Below are 16,868 nucleotides of genomic sequence, written 5' to 3'. Positions count from 1 at the left end.
GCACCGGCAGTTAGTTCCACATCGGTGAAGGATGCCGCCGTGGCTCTGGGTCTGATTCCTGTTTTTTTCATTGCAGCAGCGAGCGAGAACGTGGGGGTGACGCCGGCCCTGCGGAGGCGGCGGGAGAGGGCCGAGAGGCAGCGGAGTTTCATCCGGGAGCAGCAGGAGAGCGGCGGGGCGTCACTGAGGGCGTCCCTCGGCGGTCAGGCAGAGGACGGCCGCGCGGCCGAGAACGGTGAGCTGGGTAGGGCGAGCGGAAAGGGAGGGGCTGTCGGCCACCGCGGGTGTCTCTCCAAGGACACCCGCTCCAACCTCTCGATCATGAACGTGTGGTGGAGAGTCATTGAAGGGGAGTGAAGGGAAGGACCCTTTGATGATTGCAATGGCTTCTTTCGTCGGTGGATCAAATTCGAAAAAATAATAAGTGCACATCTTGATATTGGGACTCGAGTAATTGCATGGAGATCCGAAAGGAAGTTTTCTAATGCCATTCAATGATACAGTTACTTTCTTATTTGCCAAAAATACTAAGTATGGACACGAGGCTAAGTTTTATTTGTTGAATCGTGCTACCCTTTAAATCTGTACGCTCAAAATTTATCAGCTTCAGACACAAAATGGAAAGTAATGAATTTCACTATTTTCTTAATAACAGTAAGCAGATTTCACTGAGTAGGAAGCAAGATTTTACTGAGATACTTCCGAGAACCATACTGGATTAGCAATAATTAAGCACCTACAAAATCCACCTTTAGGCTGAATAATTACAGTTTTTCCTCTCGATAACGCGCACCCAGAACTTTGGAGTTCTCATTAATTTGTATAGAGGCCGCGCATCTATTTATATATATAAATATATATATACTGGGTCGCGGTAGTCCAGTGGGTAGAGCGTTGGACTGCTGACCAGAGGGTCCCGGGTTCGATTCCCGGGCAACGCACTCTGGGCACCTGCAGCTCCACCCAAGCTAAAGTGATTTTGCGGGTACCAGGTCTTCCTGGGAAACCATAACCGGCACAGGGAAAGGAACTGGCCCCCCTACCCTGATGTGTGAATTTTCAAACGCCGTATAGGGCTTAGTACTGGGTGATCTCTACCATCACCTACTAAACCAACCTTCGGTTCCAACCATTACTGTATATATATATATAAAATTATATATAAATAAATAAATAAATATATATATAATTATATATATATATATATATATATATATATATATATATATATATATATATATATATATGCATTCATATTCAGTCATTACTTCTATATCTTCAGATGAAGACGGATTGTTTCCGTCGAAATATCAAGAAAATACGTGTGTGTTTTCTTCTTTTTTTTTGTGTTTCTATATTGTGTGTTACTGTGTATTGTACTATATATATATATATATATATATATATATATATATATATATATATATATATATATATATATATATATATATATATGTATATATATATATATATATATATATATATATATGCGCGTAAAAATTATATATAGTGTATGTAAATATACGTCTATATCGGATGCGTGTGTGTAAAAATACGTCTAAGTTTGGAGTTTTTCAATTTTCATTACATAACGCGCATCGTCATTTCTTCGATCATCTCAATATTTTTGTACAGATAACGCGCGTGCTATCGATGGGAAAATACGGTACTATTCAAACGCAGACATCATAGTTTTGTTTGGCTCAACTGTATAAACCTGTATAGATGGCAAAAAGGTGAATGCAAGAAATAGCGAGTGTGACGTGCCCGCCGCATCGCTTACCCCTTTTCATATTCCCGCAAAAGGTACCGCAGCCCTCTCGACCAATGGCCACGCAGAGGCCCCGTGGTCGTCCTCGCGGAACCACAAAGACCCTGGCGACGGCTCGGGGGCGGAGGACCAGGAGGGCGAGCGTGCCGCCGTCCTGAGGCTCCGGCGAGAGAACACGGTGCGGGACCTCACGCAGAAGTTGGCCAACCAGGGGGGGCTTCTCACCAGCCCCACGGAGGAGAGGGTGCAGAGGGAGATCGGGGACATGAGCGGCATCGTGTCCAAGGCGAAGGAGGGCCTCGCGAGGTCAAAGTCCAAGGCCGACCTCCGCAGCCCCACTGACTCCTCCGCCTCCTCTCAGGGCCGGGCCCCCACCGAGATGAAGAAGTCCGAGACTGAGCTGCACTGGGAAGAACTGCTGAGCAACTCCAAGAGGCCCCTGACGCTCTGTGACCTCGACTTCACGGACCTGCGCGAGGAGGACGACGCGGACATCTTGTCCCCCGCGCTGCCCGTACCCGGCTGCCCCCCGCCGCCCCCGCCCCCTTCCTGCGTCTCCGCTCCCGTCCCACCTCCCGCCCCCAGGGTCCCCCCGGCGCCCCCGCCCGGAGCCTTCGGCAGACCCCCGCCACCTCCGCCGCTGGGCTTCCAGCGCTCGGCGTTTTCGACGTCTGCGTCGCCGCTCTCGGCTCCCGCAGCGTCCTCGCCGTCTTCGCCGGCGTTCGCCGCGGCCGCCGCCAAGAAGAGCAAGAAGACCGTGAAGCTGTTCTGGAAGGAGGTGCGGGAGGACCCGGTGGTGCTGTCGAAACTTTCCGGGGGTTCGCCCTCGGCGAGAGGTTCGTCGTCCGGCAGCGGCGGAGCCATGATATGGGACGAGCTGCAGCCAGTGACCATCGACACCCAGAAGCTGGAGCACCTCTTCGAGTCCAGGGCCAAGGACCTGATTGGAAAGGTTAGAAAGGGAATGGTGCCCCATGGTTACTCTGAGAGGACCTCCACTGTGAGGGTGCACATCAGAGTGCGAGCCTTTGATGCAAAACAAAGCCAAGGGTCCCCCATGATGGCAATTGTGAACTGCTAGACGTGTGTGCATGCTAAGTAGATGAGAGTGAGAAAAAGCATGAAAAACAAGAGGTATGCTGTATTGAAATAGCTCAACTGTTGAATCGCTTAAAATTAAGAAATAATAAGACTCCTAGTAAAATAATTCTCCTTCAATTATTTCTGTAATAAGAAATGAAACAAGACTTTTGGAAATTGTAGGCTCATATTTTCATTTCAAAATTTAAGTTTTAATTTTCTGCTCAATTACGAAGGGGGCTTGTAACGGAGGGGGATATCATTTCTGGGAAGAGTTCACTCTATCAGATGAAGTATGACAATATGGATATAATGGTTACAAACAGCTGAAAACTACTTTTTATTTACGGATGATACACTACTCTTAGTTAATTGTTTTATGGATAGGCCTCTCATTGAGCAAAACATTTTACTTTATTGATTAAGTGTTTAATCTGAAGAAGTATTTGTTTGCATGAGGTTTTCTGGCACAGGTATGCATGTTTTCACAATGAGTCCCACTTTTAATGAGCCAGTTTTTAGCAGTTTTAAGCTAAATTCTATGAATACTTTATTTGTGTACATTGTTATTACATGTTATTCGTGTACATTAGTTATTTTTAAATACAGAATTAGAAGTTCCAGGGATGAAAATATTTAGCTGAGAGTAAATATGTGAAGGGGTAGCAATTAATCATTGACTTCTACATTAGACCCACAATGAATGAAGTAGCTTTTTGCACCCATCACAGCATACCTCTATTTCATTGCACCATGAACATAGCCGTAAATTGGGTGTCAGAATATCTCCTGAAGACCCATTATGCCCTTATGTAGTTGTGGCAGATCCAATGCATGCCTCACTGGATTTTTTTTTATCTTCCTTCTGAAAATACGAGCTCGTATGTGCAAATGCACGCCTATTTAAAGAGCCAAGGGACCAAATAAAAATGTGTGTTATTGCATTCTTATATGAGTGTATTTTTTGCAAAACAATTCATGTATAATATGTATGGGCTTCAAAAAGTAGACTTCCCCTCCGTGTGATTAGAATTAAAAAGAGCCTATAAATCTAAACAGTAGTATCAGAATCAAAGAAATAAAAGTAAATGCATTTATATTTCCAAATCTGTATGAAAATGTCAACATTTATGTTCCTGTATCATTCACATACAACAGCATGGCTACCTGGTATTTAGTTCTATAACCTGGAAAAGTAATGCATTCGGTCAATGCCTGTCTTTGCACCACAGGTTGTTTCTGATACAGTTCTGATGCCTTGAAAATGACTCACCTTAATAATGGCTGAGGATATCAATATAAATCGCTTGTATTTGAACTTTAGACCCATCAATGAATTGTGCTGAATCCTCTCTCTACTGGGTGATGATGCAACCCAACAGCAAATAAGGCCACTGAGAAAAGTCTTCATTGCAAAGCAATTTTCACTTAATTGTCTATAATGCACAGAATTTTATTCTATGCATTATAGGCAAAGACCTGAAAAAGATACCACTCTGGAAATGCTGCCCTAGTTAAAAACAAGTGGCGCAGTAAATTCATTATGGATAAAGGGAAGTTGAAAATAATAAATGGTAACCAATAGTAGAACAATTTTGTAATCATAATGCATAAAGGGTGGCTGGCAGGTAGAACTTAAATGAAGAGTCTTCAGCAATATCCTTATTCTTCACTCACTTTCTACTTGCACATCACCAGATGTTTGACATTGTGCTCCAGTTTAGTGTACTTATCACAACATACTAATCAAGTATGTCATCGTCACTCTATATCTATTTTATTTAAAGCTGCTGTCAGGGTTTGGAAAAAGAAATATGATCACAAGAAAGTAATTGTAGCGGACTGTTAATCATTAAAAGAAGAAAAGATTTTTATTAGTCCCTTCTCATCAGCTTTCACCTGCTTATCAGTGATCATTTCAACCTCACAAGTCTCCATCATTGGTGTGGTAGTATTTTCAGCTAAGAGCTGGAAAATTGAGGCACAGAGCATGCAAAGGCAAAGGTAATGGAAGGCAAAAGTGATGCTAAGGTATTTGGAGATCCAGATATGCAACCTTGGATACCGAGAGATATTTTCACTCAGAAAAGATCTTCATTGGTAGTAAAAACACCCATTATCACAATATGCATGGTTGATTTTGTTGGCTCTTCTGTTTTATTAATAATAATTTCAAACAATTGATGTTTATTATGACCCCTTTATCTTTTAAAATAAATATGAGTATAGTAGTATACATAGTAATGAATGTGTTTTTTGATTTTAACTCCTGTATTTGTTTTGCAACCAAGTCTTTAACTCAAGTAACTGCAATCATAGTTCCGAAATATTCATTCATAAACCTCATATATGGTAAATGGTGACTGGTCTGTGCTTGAGCTGTGGTGTTTTCTGCAATTGTGATGTCGTGCCTCAGTTTGAACTAACAAATTTAGCCCTAAGAGTAAATGTAGCTACATTTCTCATGTTTTATAGGTTGCCTTTATTTTTTTTCTCTGTGTTGTGTTGTCAGTGTTGTGGTTAAAGTGGTGGGGTAGAAAATGGTCTTGCATTTCCTTGTGTTGAATTGAACTGAAATGGTGTTTAACTAATAATTGTCTGCTTTTAAATTTTTATTCCTCTAGAATAGGGTGATAATTTTTGTGTGGTAATATTTTGGAATGCATGAAGATATTTCTTGGATTTGAATATTTTTATGTAGAATTTTTATAAATTTTTTAAAATGCTCATTTTGAGCAATTTTTGTGTAGAAATATTTATTCATGGCAAATATATGGATATAACATTTTTTTAATCTAGTTCCCCAGTAAACTGCAAAAATCAGAGTTGATTGCACAAATTTGCTTTCATGGCTAAATATTTAGAAGATAGAATTTATCCTATGAAAAATAGAATCTTGAACCAATATGTGGAATAATTCTCAACTAAATATCCCCTAACTGTGCTTCACACGGTTCTAATTCCTGTGCATTTAATATAATTTAATGCTTTAATATGGCTCAGAAAATATGGTACACCATGTCATTGATGGTACTTAACTGTTTAATAACGTCACTGTGCATTTTGTCTTTCTTTTACTCCATCTGTCGCTTACTAATGGATCCTTTCTTCCCAATTTAAATGCTCAACATGAATTGAATATGGCATGCCGTTCGTTTCCCATAGGAGGTGAGTACAAGTGGTCCCTATGTGCTAGCCCTTACTTATTCCCATCTCCCGATTGCTTTCATTTTGGTCACTGCTTGGGGATTGTATGTAGAACTTTGGGTGTCACCTGTTTACTTGATAACCCATGTGATATCAGTTACTTTTTTAAAGATTAAGGTGATTGATTAAATATGTCTTGAGTTCTCAAGTGGCAATAATTCATTGCACACTTTTTGAACATCCCAATGCAGGATTAATCTAAGATTAGGTTATAAATATAAACTTAAAATCCCTTGATAGAGATAATTTGAATTTCATTCCTCAAGAGATGTTGGACAATAAAACAGAAACCTTTTTGTATTGATATTCCTTCATGGAACAAGCAAATTTATTTGTCATTAAAAAGGTATACTGTATATTGTTATTCATGCATATGCTTGGGATTTCTATCCCAGGGTAATTTTTAATGGGTTTAAATAATATCCAAATGAAGTTAATAATTATTTGTCTATTAATGAAACTTTATGTTTATATTTAATGTATGTTATTTATTCCATCTTTCATTAAAGTATTTAATCATCTTTATTTGATTAACACATATATCTTGTATTCAAATACCAAAATTAACATTCCTTTCAACCAAAGACTTCCCTGAACATTGCATAAGTTTTCAATGATGCATTAAAATAATGTGCCTGTGAAAAAAAGTTAAGATGCATATCCTATATAAAAAGAGACAAAAGTTAATTAAACACCTTAAAGTATTTATTATTTAGGCTGGGTATACCATTTTATTAATGTAAAACATTACTTCACATGATCCTCACAATCCGGCAGAAACAACAAGAGTTGAACAAGAGCAAAGAAATCATTGTCTTGGACCCAAAGAGATCAAATGCTATTAACATTGGGATGACTAAGCTCCCACCACCAAGGTCCATCAAAACTGCAATCCTCAAGATGGATTCCACTATCGTAAACAGGGAAGGCATTGAGGTAAGGCAGACTTCTACATGGGATTAGAATTTACTATAGGTAATTGAGTATGTATGTTTAAAGCCAAATAAGGCATGAAATCAAAGGTTAAGACTTAACCAAGGGCATTCTATAAATTGTTAAATCATGAAAGGGACATGATATTGAAAGCATGGACATTCTGAAAACTAATGAACCTACCAAAACCATAGGTACTGGGGCGGTTAGTTAAATTTTAATATATAAAATCCAATGTTTACATTTTAATACAATGTATCACACTGCTTGAGTCCTTCTATTGTGTGAATATTGCAGTTGATACATTCCAGAAACACATAATCATACATCCACAGAGGAGAAATCTTCCATATTGCACCAAACTCTTTGCCACTGGAGCCCTTTTTCCTGGATATTACATCCATTCCCTGGCTCCATTATAAATATGAAACTGTTACCTTCCATTCTGAGATACTCGTCAAGATTTTGGCCTGGCTGGGACAATTTTTAACTTTGGTAGTGTCAGGAGAGGATATCACCATTACTCCATATTCGCACGAAATTCTCATGTAAGCTATATTTTGGCAATGTCAAAACATTTAAATTATTATTATTAAGCAAAGACATTTAGAACACATTCCATATAGCATCACTTTATAATATAGATCCTGTGCAGCTTACAATCAAATTTTTACTTTAATTAGGAAATCTGGGGATTGAATGGTCCTATTTGCCAAATTTCCTTAGCCATGATATCCCTTGCTAGGTTTCCCAATATTTTTTAAGCTGTTCAATGGCTGTGATGGGAAGCCAAATGTACATACTGCCAAACTGTTATTATTAGATGCCAAATTATTAAATGAGGCAAAATTTTACAATAAGCTGAAAATTTGTAGAGATTGGCTGAACACACTGGAGACCACTGCCAGACCTGAGGGTGCAAAGCTGACCATTTTATAGTCCATTCTTAAATAATGGAGAAGGGAATTTCCCAACATGATTCATTCGTTCAGAGCATTTTAATGGCAATGCAGAATCTTTAGGTACAAATACCAATTTTATTTGAAGGTACTAATTCAGGGAAAGATTGCATTGGTACAGTGGCATGGGAGTATGCTATTTGCAAGATGGGATGTTCAGTTGTGGATCCCTTGGCATTTTTCATTAAGAGTAGACTAATGGCGATGCCAAGTTTCTCTCCACCCTTCCTCCATTCTGCAAAAATCTTGCCTCCCCCAAATTAGCCACCCATCCCAAATGGTCTCTTCTGTCATTCTTCCTTAATGACTACTGCAATACTGCAAATTCAGGTGAAAAAAAATATGTTGTGCTAAAAAATGATGCTTGGCGTTGAACAGTGGTGTACTCAATCTACTCAGAAAAATTGCCATTTATCTATCATTTTGAATGTTTAATATCCACTAATTAATTCTTGGGACAATTATATACTTAAATTTATTTTCTAAGCTTCTTAGATCATGTGATAACCAACTGGAAAATTTGAAAATCCCAGATGTTCATCCCCATGTTTTCTGCATTCCATTAGCAAGAGTGGAAAAAATGAGTTCCTTTCATTCTTATAATATCAAAGAATTGAGTTATATGTGTGCATGGGACCAGAAGTAAATTCATCTGAAAGGGTGAATTAATGTACACATCTCTGTTTAAATGGAGATAAATATCTTGCTCAAAACTTGGTCACTTTTGTTTACTCATTGCTGGTAGTAGGCTCAATAATATAATTGCAAGTATGAAGTATTTATGGTAGGCCATGCCCCTCTGATTCAAGAGACTATTTTTTTACATTACTGACAGAATATGTATCTCTAAAAATGTAGAAACTGCTGACCATGCTGCCCACTGAGGAGGAGAGGTCCCGCATTCAGGAAGCACAGTCTGCCAACCCTGATGTTCCCCTTGGAAGTGCTGAGCAGTTCCTCCTAACCTTAGCCTCCATCTCTGAGCTCTCAGCAAGGCTAAAATTGTGGGCCTTCAAGCTGGACTATGAGAACAGTGAGAAGGTGAGTTGCAGTTTCAACACCTGGCAAAAGGAGCATGTCCAATCTCAATAATTTACTGAAATTTTAATTTCAGTAATATCTATTTAGGTGGATCGTAGTCTTCCGTGGCGTTCAGGATTCGTGGATGTCTCCATTTTTCTAATGTCTAAAAATTGGACGAAGCCGAGATAATCACCAAGGAAAGAAGATACTATCCTCGGCTAATTAGAGAATCAATTGAGATCACAAAAACGCCGAGAAATTTCAACCGGGAAGACGGTTACCACCTGACGAACGCCTGGAAGAGAGTGTTCCAGAAACCAACCAATCACAACGCAGCAGCGAGAGAGCGAGGGCTATATAAGTGCAGCCAAAATGATATCGGCACTTCGACCTGAAGATGCCTGGTGGAATCCAGGCGAAACTGTCGTCAAGCATGACTACCAACGCGGCGGGAACCCGAAAAATGGAGACATCCACGAATATCTATTTAGGTGTTGGAATGGAAAACCAATAATTTAGGGTGCATATGCAGGAGAAAAAGTCTTAGTCGATCAGCCATTCTAGGGATTACCTATATTTATATTCAAGTACACCAAATGGTAATGGAATAAATGAACAGAACTATTGTTAATGAAAAAATAAACCTAGATAATGACCTTGATAACAGTAAAAATCAAAATAAAAGGTTTTAGAAGAACATGAATTAGAACAGGTGGAACAGTTAGCTTACAGGATGTATGCAGAATTATAACTGAGTTGAGAAAAGTAAAGTTGTCAAGAGGATACTGCTACCCACTAAATTAATTAATTAGCTATTCATGTGATAGAAGTATATGTAATTCCCAAAGTAGCAGGATGTGAAGCTCTGCTTAGTTTGGACTGGATGCATAGAGGAAGTATGAGTGATGTGATCTGTGAATATGGGTTCATGGAAAGTGGCAAATTTTTACTGTCCATTTTTTATTGAGATAGTCAAACTCTTGATTAAGTTAAAATTGGTTTTGCCAATGTAAGCATAAGTGTCAACCAATTGCATTCAGTGTAGAGTACTGCAGAGGAGTGTTTGAGGTAAAAACAGAAGGCAAGAGGGCGAGAGGGATGAGTGAGTGAGTTAGTGGTCAGGAAATAATGTGGATTGAATGCAACGGTGGTAGACAATTATGACTGAAGTATACTTTTCCTAATAACAGGGACAAAGACTATTACAATTTTTCACTCAATAAAGATTTATTCCCCTTTTAATTTTAGTTTCTTAAGTTGAAAATTGTAATAGTCTTTGTCTCTGTAATTATGGAAGTCCCATCACATCACACCTGAATCTGTAATTTATATATATGTACTTTACCTGTTTGGTCACATTGTAAGAATGGATGGGAGCCTATTCATGAAATAGAGGGATGAGAGAAGAATTATGACTTAGAGAGGATTGGGTGGCCTGAGAAATCATGAGTAAATGTGGCTGAAAAGATGATTGGGTAATGCAAGACAAATAAAGCTTCCTAAGTTATTATCTGGGATGTTCCCTCTCCTTGATTTCTTTTTTCTTTAAGGATGCCATTTTTTTCACCAATATTTTTGCGAAGTTTAACTGGCTTCTTTTAACTCAATTGATGACAGTACACTTGACATTTATGGGAGTACCAAGGCTCTGGTCACCCCATGGCTTTCATTCTCCTTTCTCTCACATACTTCCCTGTCTTTCCCCCCCTTCAGTTAAAACTGTGTGCAAGGTGATACTTGGCCACACTCTGCACCTCAAGATGATGTAGTAATATTGAAATCAAAGTTATTATACATTAATTTCTAATAGACAGTTGAAAATATTTGGTATTTAGTTCCCCCTCTGTTGGTAATTATGACCCAAACAATTTTTTAATAAAAAATTAACATTTAATATGAAAATTGTTAATGAAAAAAATTCAAGCCTAAGAGCAGTTTTGAGTTTTATTCTTATCCGTAAAGGGACTGCATTTATAACAAATCTGGTGGTTGAATACAAATCTGATTGCTCTTCACAGGAAGTTGCCGAGCCTCTTATGGATCTGAAGCAGGGAATGGAAACCCTCAGGGCCAGTAAAACATTCCGCAGCATACTCAGTACTCTCCTATCAGTTGGAATTTTCTTAAATGGAAATGAAGTAAGACTATGATGGAGTGGAGTGTGATTCCATATTATCTGATGTGCATATTTTAATTATATGGTACATCTGCAGTAGACTCCCATAGTATTATAATACTAATGCTGAATGAATGATGTGCTTTACATTTCACTATAATATCAAGAAACTAAATGAGATTATGTCAGTAAGAATAAATAAATACCACATGGATTAACCATGGAAGTTATTGGAGTAATCTGTGCAAAGGAGGTGTGCACATCTTGTCCATTTTAATATTTTGAAGTAAATTGGACTAAATTCTAGGATATGAATTTATGCTGAAAAAATTTCATTGACTTAATCAAGTTACATACAAGTCACCTTTCTTGAATGAGGAATTCCTATGAATGAAAAAAATAGATGAAGTTGTTAGTACATGCAAATAATATCTTTGAACTTAGATATTTTATTTCATTAATGGCATGTGATCTCTCAATGCCATTTGACTGTAATTCTGTCAATTCCTACCTACAAAAGCTGGAACACTACAAAATGAAAAACTCTGAAACGAAAATTTCTCCTTTTGGTCATAGTATGAAAAATAAGTATTAACTTATGGCAAAAACTCTCAATTTATTCAGCTGAAGCATGGTGTTCTCTAAGATTCTGTACTTACTTCCCTTTCTCAGTCATAGCTAATGGACATATGATCATATCATGTGATTGTCTCATTTATGCTTATGGTAAAGTTTTTATCCATTGGTGTTTAAATCTATCCAAAGCATCCCAACTGAATAAAACAGTCTTCGCACTGACTTGATTATTGGTTAACATGCTTGCATTAAACTTGAGTAAAATATTATAATTGACAACACTTTATAAATAATGATACTAAAGCTGCAAGACTTTATTTTGGTGAGTAGGCTAACCTGGGGCACCCATTACACCCTTGTCTGTGGAGAACTCTCAATACCTAGCTCTTTTAATGCTCAAAAAACTTAAATTTTTAATGGCCAGGAAGCATCTATTACCTACTTACTGTGCTTGCTTCCATGCAAAACTATATTATGGCCTTTAAATTTGGGGAATTCCCTCTTATTAGAGATATATTTATTGTACAAAACAAGAACCTCAAGTTCCATCATCATTACTCATTCTAGATACAGTTCCAGATCAATCTTTAATGGTAATTTTGGCTATCCATTCTTTAATTATCTATTAATCACTAAATCACTATGGAATGTGATGAATAAACTAAGCAGTTTCCCCACTAGATCTTAGACTCTGACTTGTGCATAATTATGACTCACAGCAAAAATGTGTACCAGATAAATCACATTGCTGACTTAGTAAAACCTATAAATTATCAGTAATTTTCTGAGACAATTTAAATTAAGAATATTACTTTGAAATTGTATATAGAGAAATGGTCAACCAGATGCATTTTTATCCATTAGACAGAGTTCTAATGTTCTGGCTGCCATAACATTTTCAAGTCACTTCATTCTTTATACATCAGCCCCAAAATCAACAGTCCAAATAATAAAGAGTCAAATCATTATTACATTTATTGCACCAGATGGATATTTCAGAAATGTTAAGTTACAACATGATAATGCCCTAACTAGTGTAGCAAGTAGATTAAGCATATTAAACATAGGATGTGTTACATATGTAGAATGGTTAAATAGTAGTACCCTCTGCATAGCTCATGGTAAAAGGAGAGCACAATACTAATTCTTATGATGTGTTCATTGCAGGTGAAAGGATTTCAGGTTGAGTATTTGGCCAAAGTACCTGAAGTCAAAGATACCGTCCACAAACACTCCCTTCTTCACCATCTTTGTCACATTGTCATGGAGAAGTTCCCAGATTCTTCTGATTTGTATTCAGAGGTAAAGTTATTGTGATATATGTATTAAGTTAAAATTGATTTTTATTCCTTCATAGTCAAAATTTTCGAAATCTCCAATAGATGTTGCTTATTAAGAGGTTGTAACTGTCTTAACAACCATGAGAATTACTATTAAATGAAAGTACCACCACCTACCTATACTCTAGTTGTTGCCCTCCTATTTAAATGGTCAGCTTAGCCTTTCTCTTCCTGGAAAACCACATAACCTTTGTTTTATAATGAATATGTAATCTTGTTAAGTGTCGTTCGAAACCTACAGTAAATATGAAAACATTACAAATGCTGATGAAATATCTTTTTGGATGATATCTAACAAGTAGCTGCTTTGCTGCTAGATTCAGTGTTGGGATTTCATCCTTGATTCATAGTGGAGTACATGTAATAACTTTAAATCCATCAGCAGATTGCTGGAAAAATTAGCAATCCTGAGTGTACATAGCAGATTTGACATTCATCAGGAAAGCAAAATATCTAGAATTCATTGCCTGAAATTCTTCTGCATAGCAATCAAAGTATCCTATACATTAACTCAACACCACATGTCTATTTTGATGGGTTAATATTTCATCTTGGTTTCTTGGATTCAAATGATTTTTGGAAACAAACTTTGAGTAAAATAATTTTTATTCTTTTCTCATAAACATTGACAATATCACAGATAGGTGCAGTTACCAGAGCATCCAAAGTGGACTTCGATGAACTGGCCACAAGTATCCAAAGAATGGAGCAGGAGTGTAAGGCATCATGGGACCATTTGAAAGTAATAGCAAAGCATGATGGATCCACAATGGTTAAAGTGAAGTGAGTATCCCGTACATTTCATCACTAGAGCATTCCCATCACAGGATGTAATGGTAATGCAACTTTCATTCTGATTCTAAAAATAGATCTTTCTTTTTGATTTCCTTCTAGTCTAATTATTCCACATTATGTTTTCTTTGCTGCCTTGACTGTGCCTTCTGTCATTCCATGCCCCTCCACCACCATCCCCCTCCACTCTCTTCTCCCACAACTCCTGAAAATAATCTCTTGGATGTACATTGCATCTGTTCCTCCTGAATTAGTTAGGGTTGCAACAAAAGTATTCCTATATCAAGTATACTGAACAAGACAGCCTTTTGTACACAATACATATTCTGTTGAATTTCTATGCATCATCTATGTATATCATAACACCTAGCCAGTATTTACCAGCAACAAATATGCTTTATCAAGAATTCATTGACAGTCAGCCATAATACACAGAGAGTACAAGCATTGTCACAAATGAAATTCATCAACAGCTTAGGGTACACTTACCTTTTGATATCATCATTCTTTTTATGCATTTAGGATTATTAATGAGTTTAGTAAATAATACTCAGGCAGAGGATTCAGGGTCTTCAGTTGATTCATGCTTCTTATATAATTTTGTTATAGCTTTTTAAAAATTTAGAGCAGTAAAAACTTAAGCAATTAAACAATACCTACAGCTTATTTTAAATGATGCGCACATTTGGAATACACTTAATTTTACAGCAAATAAGGTACTAAATCACTACCCTACGGTTCAATGTCATTCATTGCCTGAACATGACAGTACTCTGAACATGAAAAACCTGAATGATACTCTACTCATAACCAGTTTTTGACGCACTGTCTCCAAGCAACTGGTGACACTGAAAATGCTATGCTCAGCCTCAAGAAATAAGGATCACATAACTTAAGCATAAAAAAATCTGTTTATCCTACTGTTTTCTCAATTATCACAATGAAATGCAAGCAGCCAAAGTACCTAACTTTGAATTGAAGTAGTCCAATTTGAAATCAGTTGCTTGCAGCAATATGTTTTCATTACAATCAGGTCACCGTAGCAATTTATTTGCCCTAGAAATTTGTGGGAATAATTTTCCTAAGATTATCACGCTGTTTCAAACTCAAGAATATCAAAGGTGTAAGGTAAATCACCTGTAAAAAGATATCATTCTTGGTAATTGAATTTTTTAGCTTTCTTTATACTCCTGCCCCTTAACATTGAAGCACAAAAAAAGCATGATGTTCCATCACCTAACTGCTAACTTCCAGTGGCACCTTATACATTCTGTTTCCACACTCTCATTACTTAAAAAAAAATTACAAAAGTTTTGATTAAATTTCAGGCCAGTAATATTGGGTTAATGAGTATCATGTCAATTGTTACATAATGGTGTGAAGAGTGAAAAAAATATGAAATTATCATTTTCACAATAACTCTTATTGGATAGATAAAATATATTTTCAGCTGAGTGGTATTAGACCATTATATGTTGAATATTTTCTGTCTTTATGTCAATCTCACCACAGCAACAGCAGCAGTATTAGGTCTCAGAGTCACTATATTTTTCACCTACCTCCATTTATTTAAACTTTTTTCCAAATTCTTCTCCGTCTTTTCCTAATGAATAACTGTTCATAAGGAACCAATGCAAAGCCCTTTCCAAAAGCATTGGACTTTGCATGCTACCAGAAGTATAGATAAATGAAAGTGCATCTATAATAAATTTCAAAGCCATGATCTGGTCCCTTGAATTGCTATCATTATCATTTATTTCAAAATTTTTCCCAAAAACATGGTACAGATTGTGTATAAAAATACATACAACATCATTAACAATAATAAATGTGAGAATGGAAAGTTCAATTAATTTTCTGCACATTTTGTTAAGTTTAATATCCACTACTTGATAGACTTACCACTTATTAGACTGGTACATGTAAATATGTAGTTTATTTCTTGAGGATCCACTGATGTAGATGAGGGGTTTGGAAACCTCTGGTGTGAGGGCTAATTAGTGAGAGATGAAATCCCCTTAGATTTATGGTGCAGGGCTCCTCTAATGATCATTGTAGGCTCATTCAAAGTGTGTGTGACATACCAATAATTCATAATGCAATCATTGACGAGAAAAAAAGGTTTTATACTGAATGACTATCAGGAGAGAGCATTTTGGTTATGTGAGAGTGGCATAGCTGCTAGAAATATTCGAAAATTAAGGGCCGTTTTCTTTTATTTAAGTATTTGCAGATCAGAGAAAAGTTGTACACATGCAGTGCCATCTATTCATTACCTATGACGTCATCAAAGTTATTTTTTTGATTCAGTAGTCGTTTGCATGTTGGTTTATGCAGATAAGAATGTTCGTGAAAATCATGGATACCGCCAGTTGCGAATTGAATGTGGTAATTTGATATTTTTGTGCAATAGGATTATCAGCCACCTAACTCCAACAGGAATTGTGCCTAGTTAATGGAATTACAGTGATAAGTGAAGGAAATATTAGAAAATGGTGTCAAGACTTCAAAAATGGCTGCACAAATGTTCATAATAAAGGGTGAAGTGGCAACCAGACTAATAAAATCGTTCAACAAGTAGGCCAAGAATTGCCATCTGAACGATGATTGATGATTACTACTCTTGACTAATAAATTTCCATTTGTTGGACACACCACTTTTTGCATAACTGTTACAGAAAAGCTCAATTATCACAAAATGTGTGCCGGGTGGGTATTAGAAATGTTTACTGACCAACACAAAAAGCAAAGAATGTTGAGGGGCGAGTATTTTTGGACCATTATCAACAGTCCTTTCCATACCCCTAGCAACTATTTTCTCTTCTTACACTAGAAAGAGTGGCTCAGTGGACAATGGTTTAAAGATGAAGAGGAACTCAAGACCATTGTGGTCAACTGGTTCAATTCCCAGACAGCAAACTCCTGTGCTGAGAGATTAAAGAAGCTGGCACAGCATAACTAGAAGCACATTGAAGGGAATGGCAATTATATAGAAAAAGGAAGTTGGTTTTTAGGAAACTAAAACCATCAATAAAAACTTTTTATAAGAACATATTTTTTTATGATGGAAT

At 37.1% G+C, this 16,868-nt stretch overlaps 1 protein-coding gene across 4 annotated transcripts in view; it reads left to right on the top strand.

Moving 5' to 3' along the window:
* The window catches only part of Fhos (Formin homology 2 domain containing), a 323,913-nt gene that overhangs the window by 297,901 nt on the left and 9,144 nt on the right, over window positions 1–16,868 (top strand). For 2 of the 4 annotated variants that reach the window (XR_011701761.1, XR_011701760.1), the window contains exons 14-20: window positions 77–235; window positions 1,807–2,724; window positions 6,834–6,994; window positions 8,809–8,991; window positions 10,992–11,111; window positions 12,833–12,967; window positions 13,646–13,788. Coding sequence is in view for 2 of the 4 variants with exons in the window: in XM_071590659.1 (XP_071446760.1) it covers window positions 77–235; window positions 1,807–2,723; window positions 6,836–6,994; window positions 8,809–8,991; window positions 10,992–11,111; window positions 12,833–12,967; window positions 13,646–13,788 (1,816 nt within the window). In the remaining 2 variants the exon portion in view is untranslated. The remainder of the gene's footprint in view (window positions 1–76; window positions 236–1,806; window positions 2,725–6,833; window positions 6,995–8,808; window positions 8,992–10,991; window positions 11,112–12,832; window positions 12,968–13,645; window positions 13,789–16,868) is intronic. The other 2 variants (XM_071590659.1, XM_071590660.1) reach the window with 1 other exon arrangement.

The sequence above is a fragment of the Hetaerina americana genome, unplaced genomic scaffold (assembly GCF_022747635.1).
Source record: "Hetaerina americana unplaced genomic scaffold, ioHetAmer1.1.p SCAF_4, whole genome shotgun sequence".
In the NCBI taxonomy this organism is placed as follows: Eukaryota; Metazoa; Arthropoda; class Insecta; order Odonata; family Calopterygidae; genus Hetaerina; species Hetaerina americana.
The sequence above is the reverse complement of the archived record's forward strand: the minus strand, read 5'-3'. Positions and strand labels throughout refer to the sequence as shown.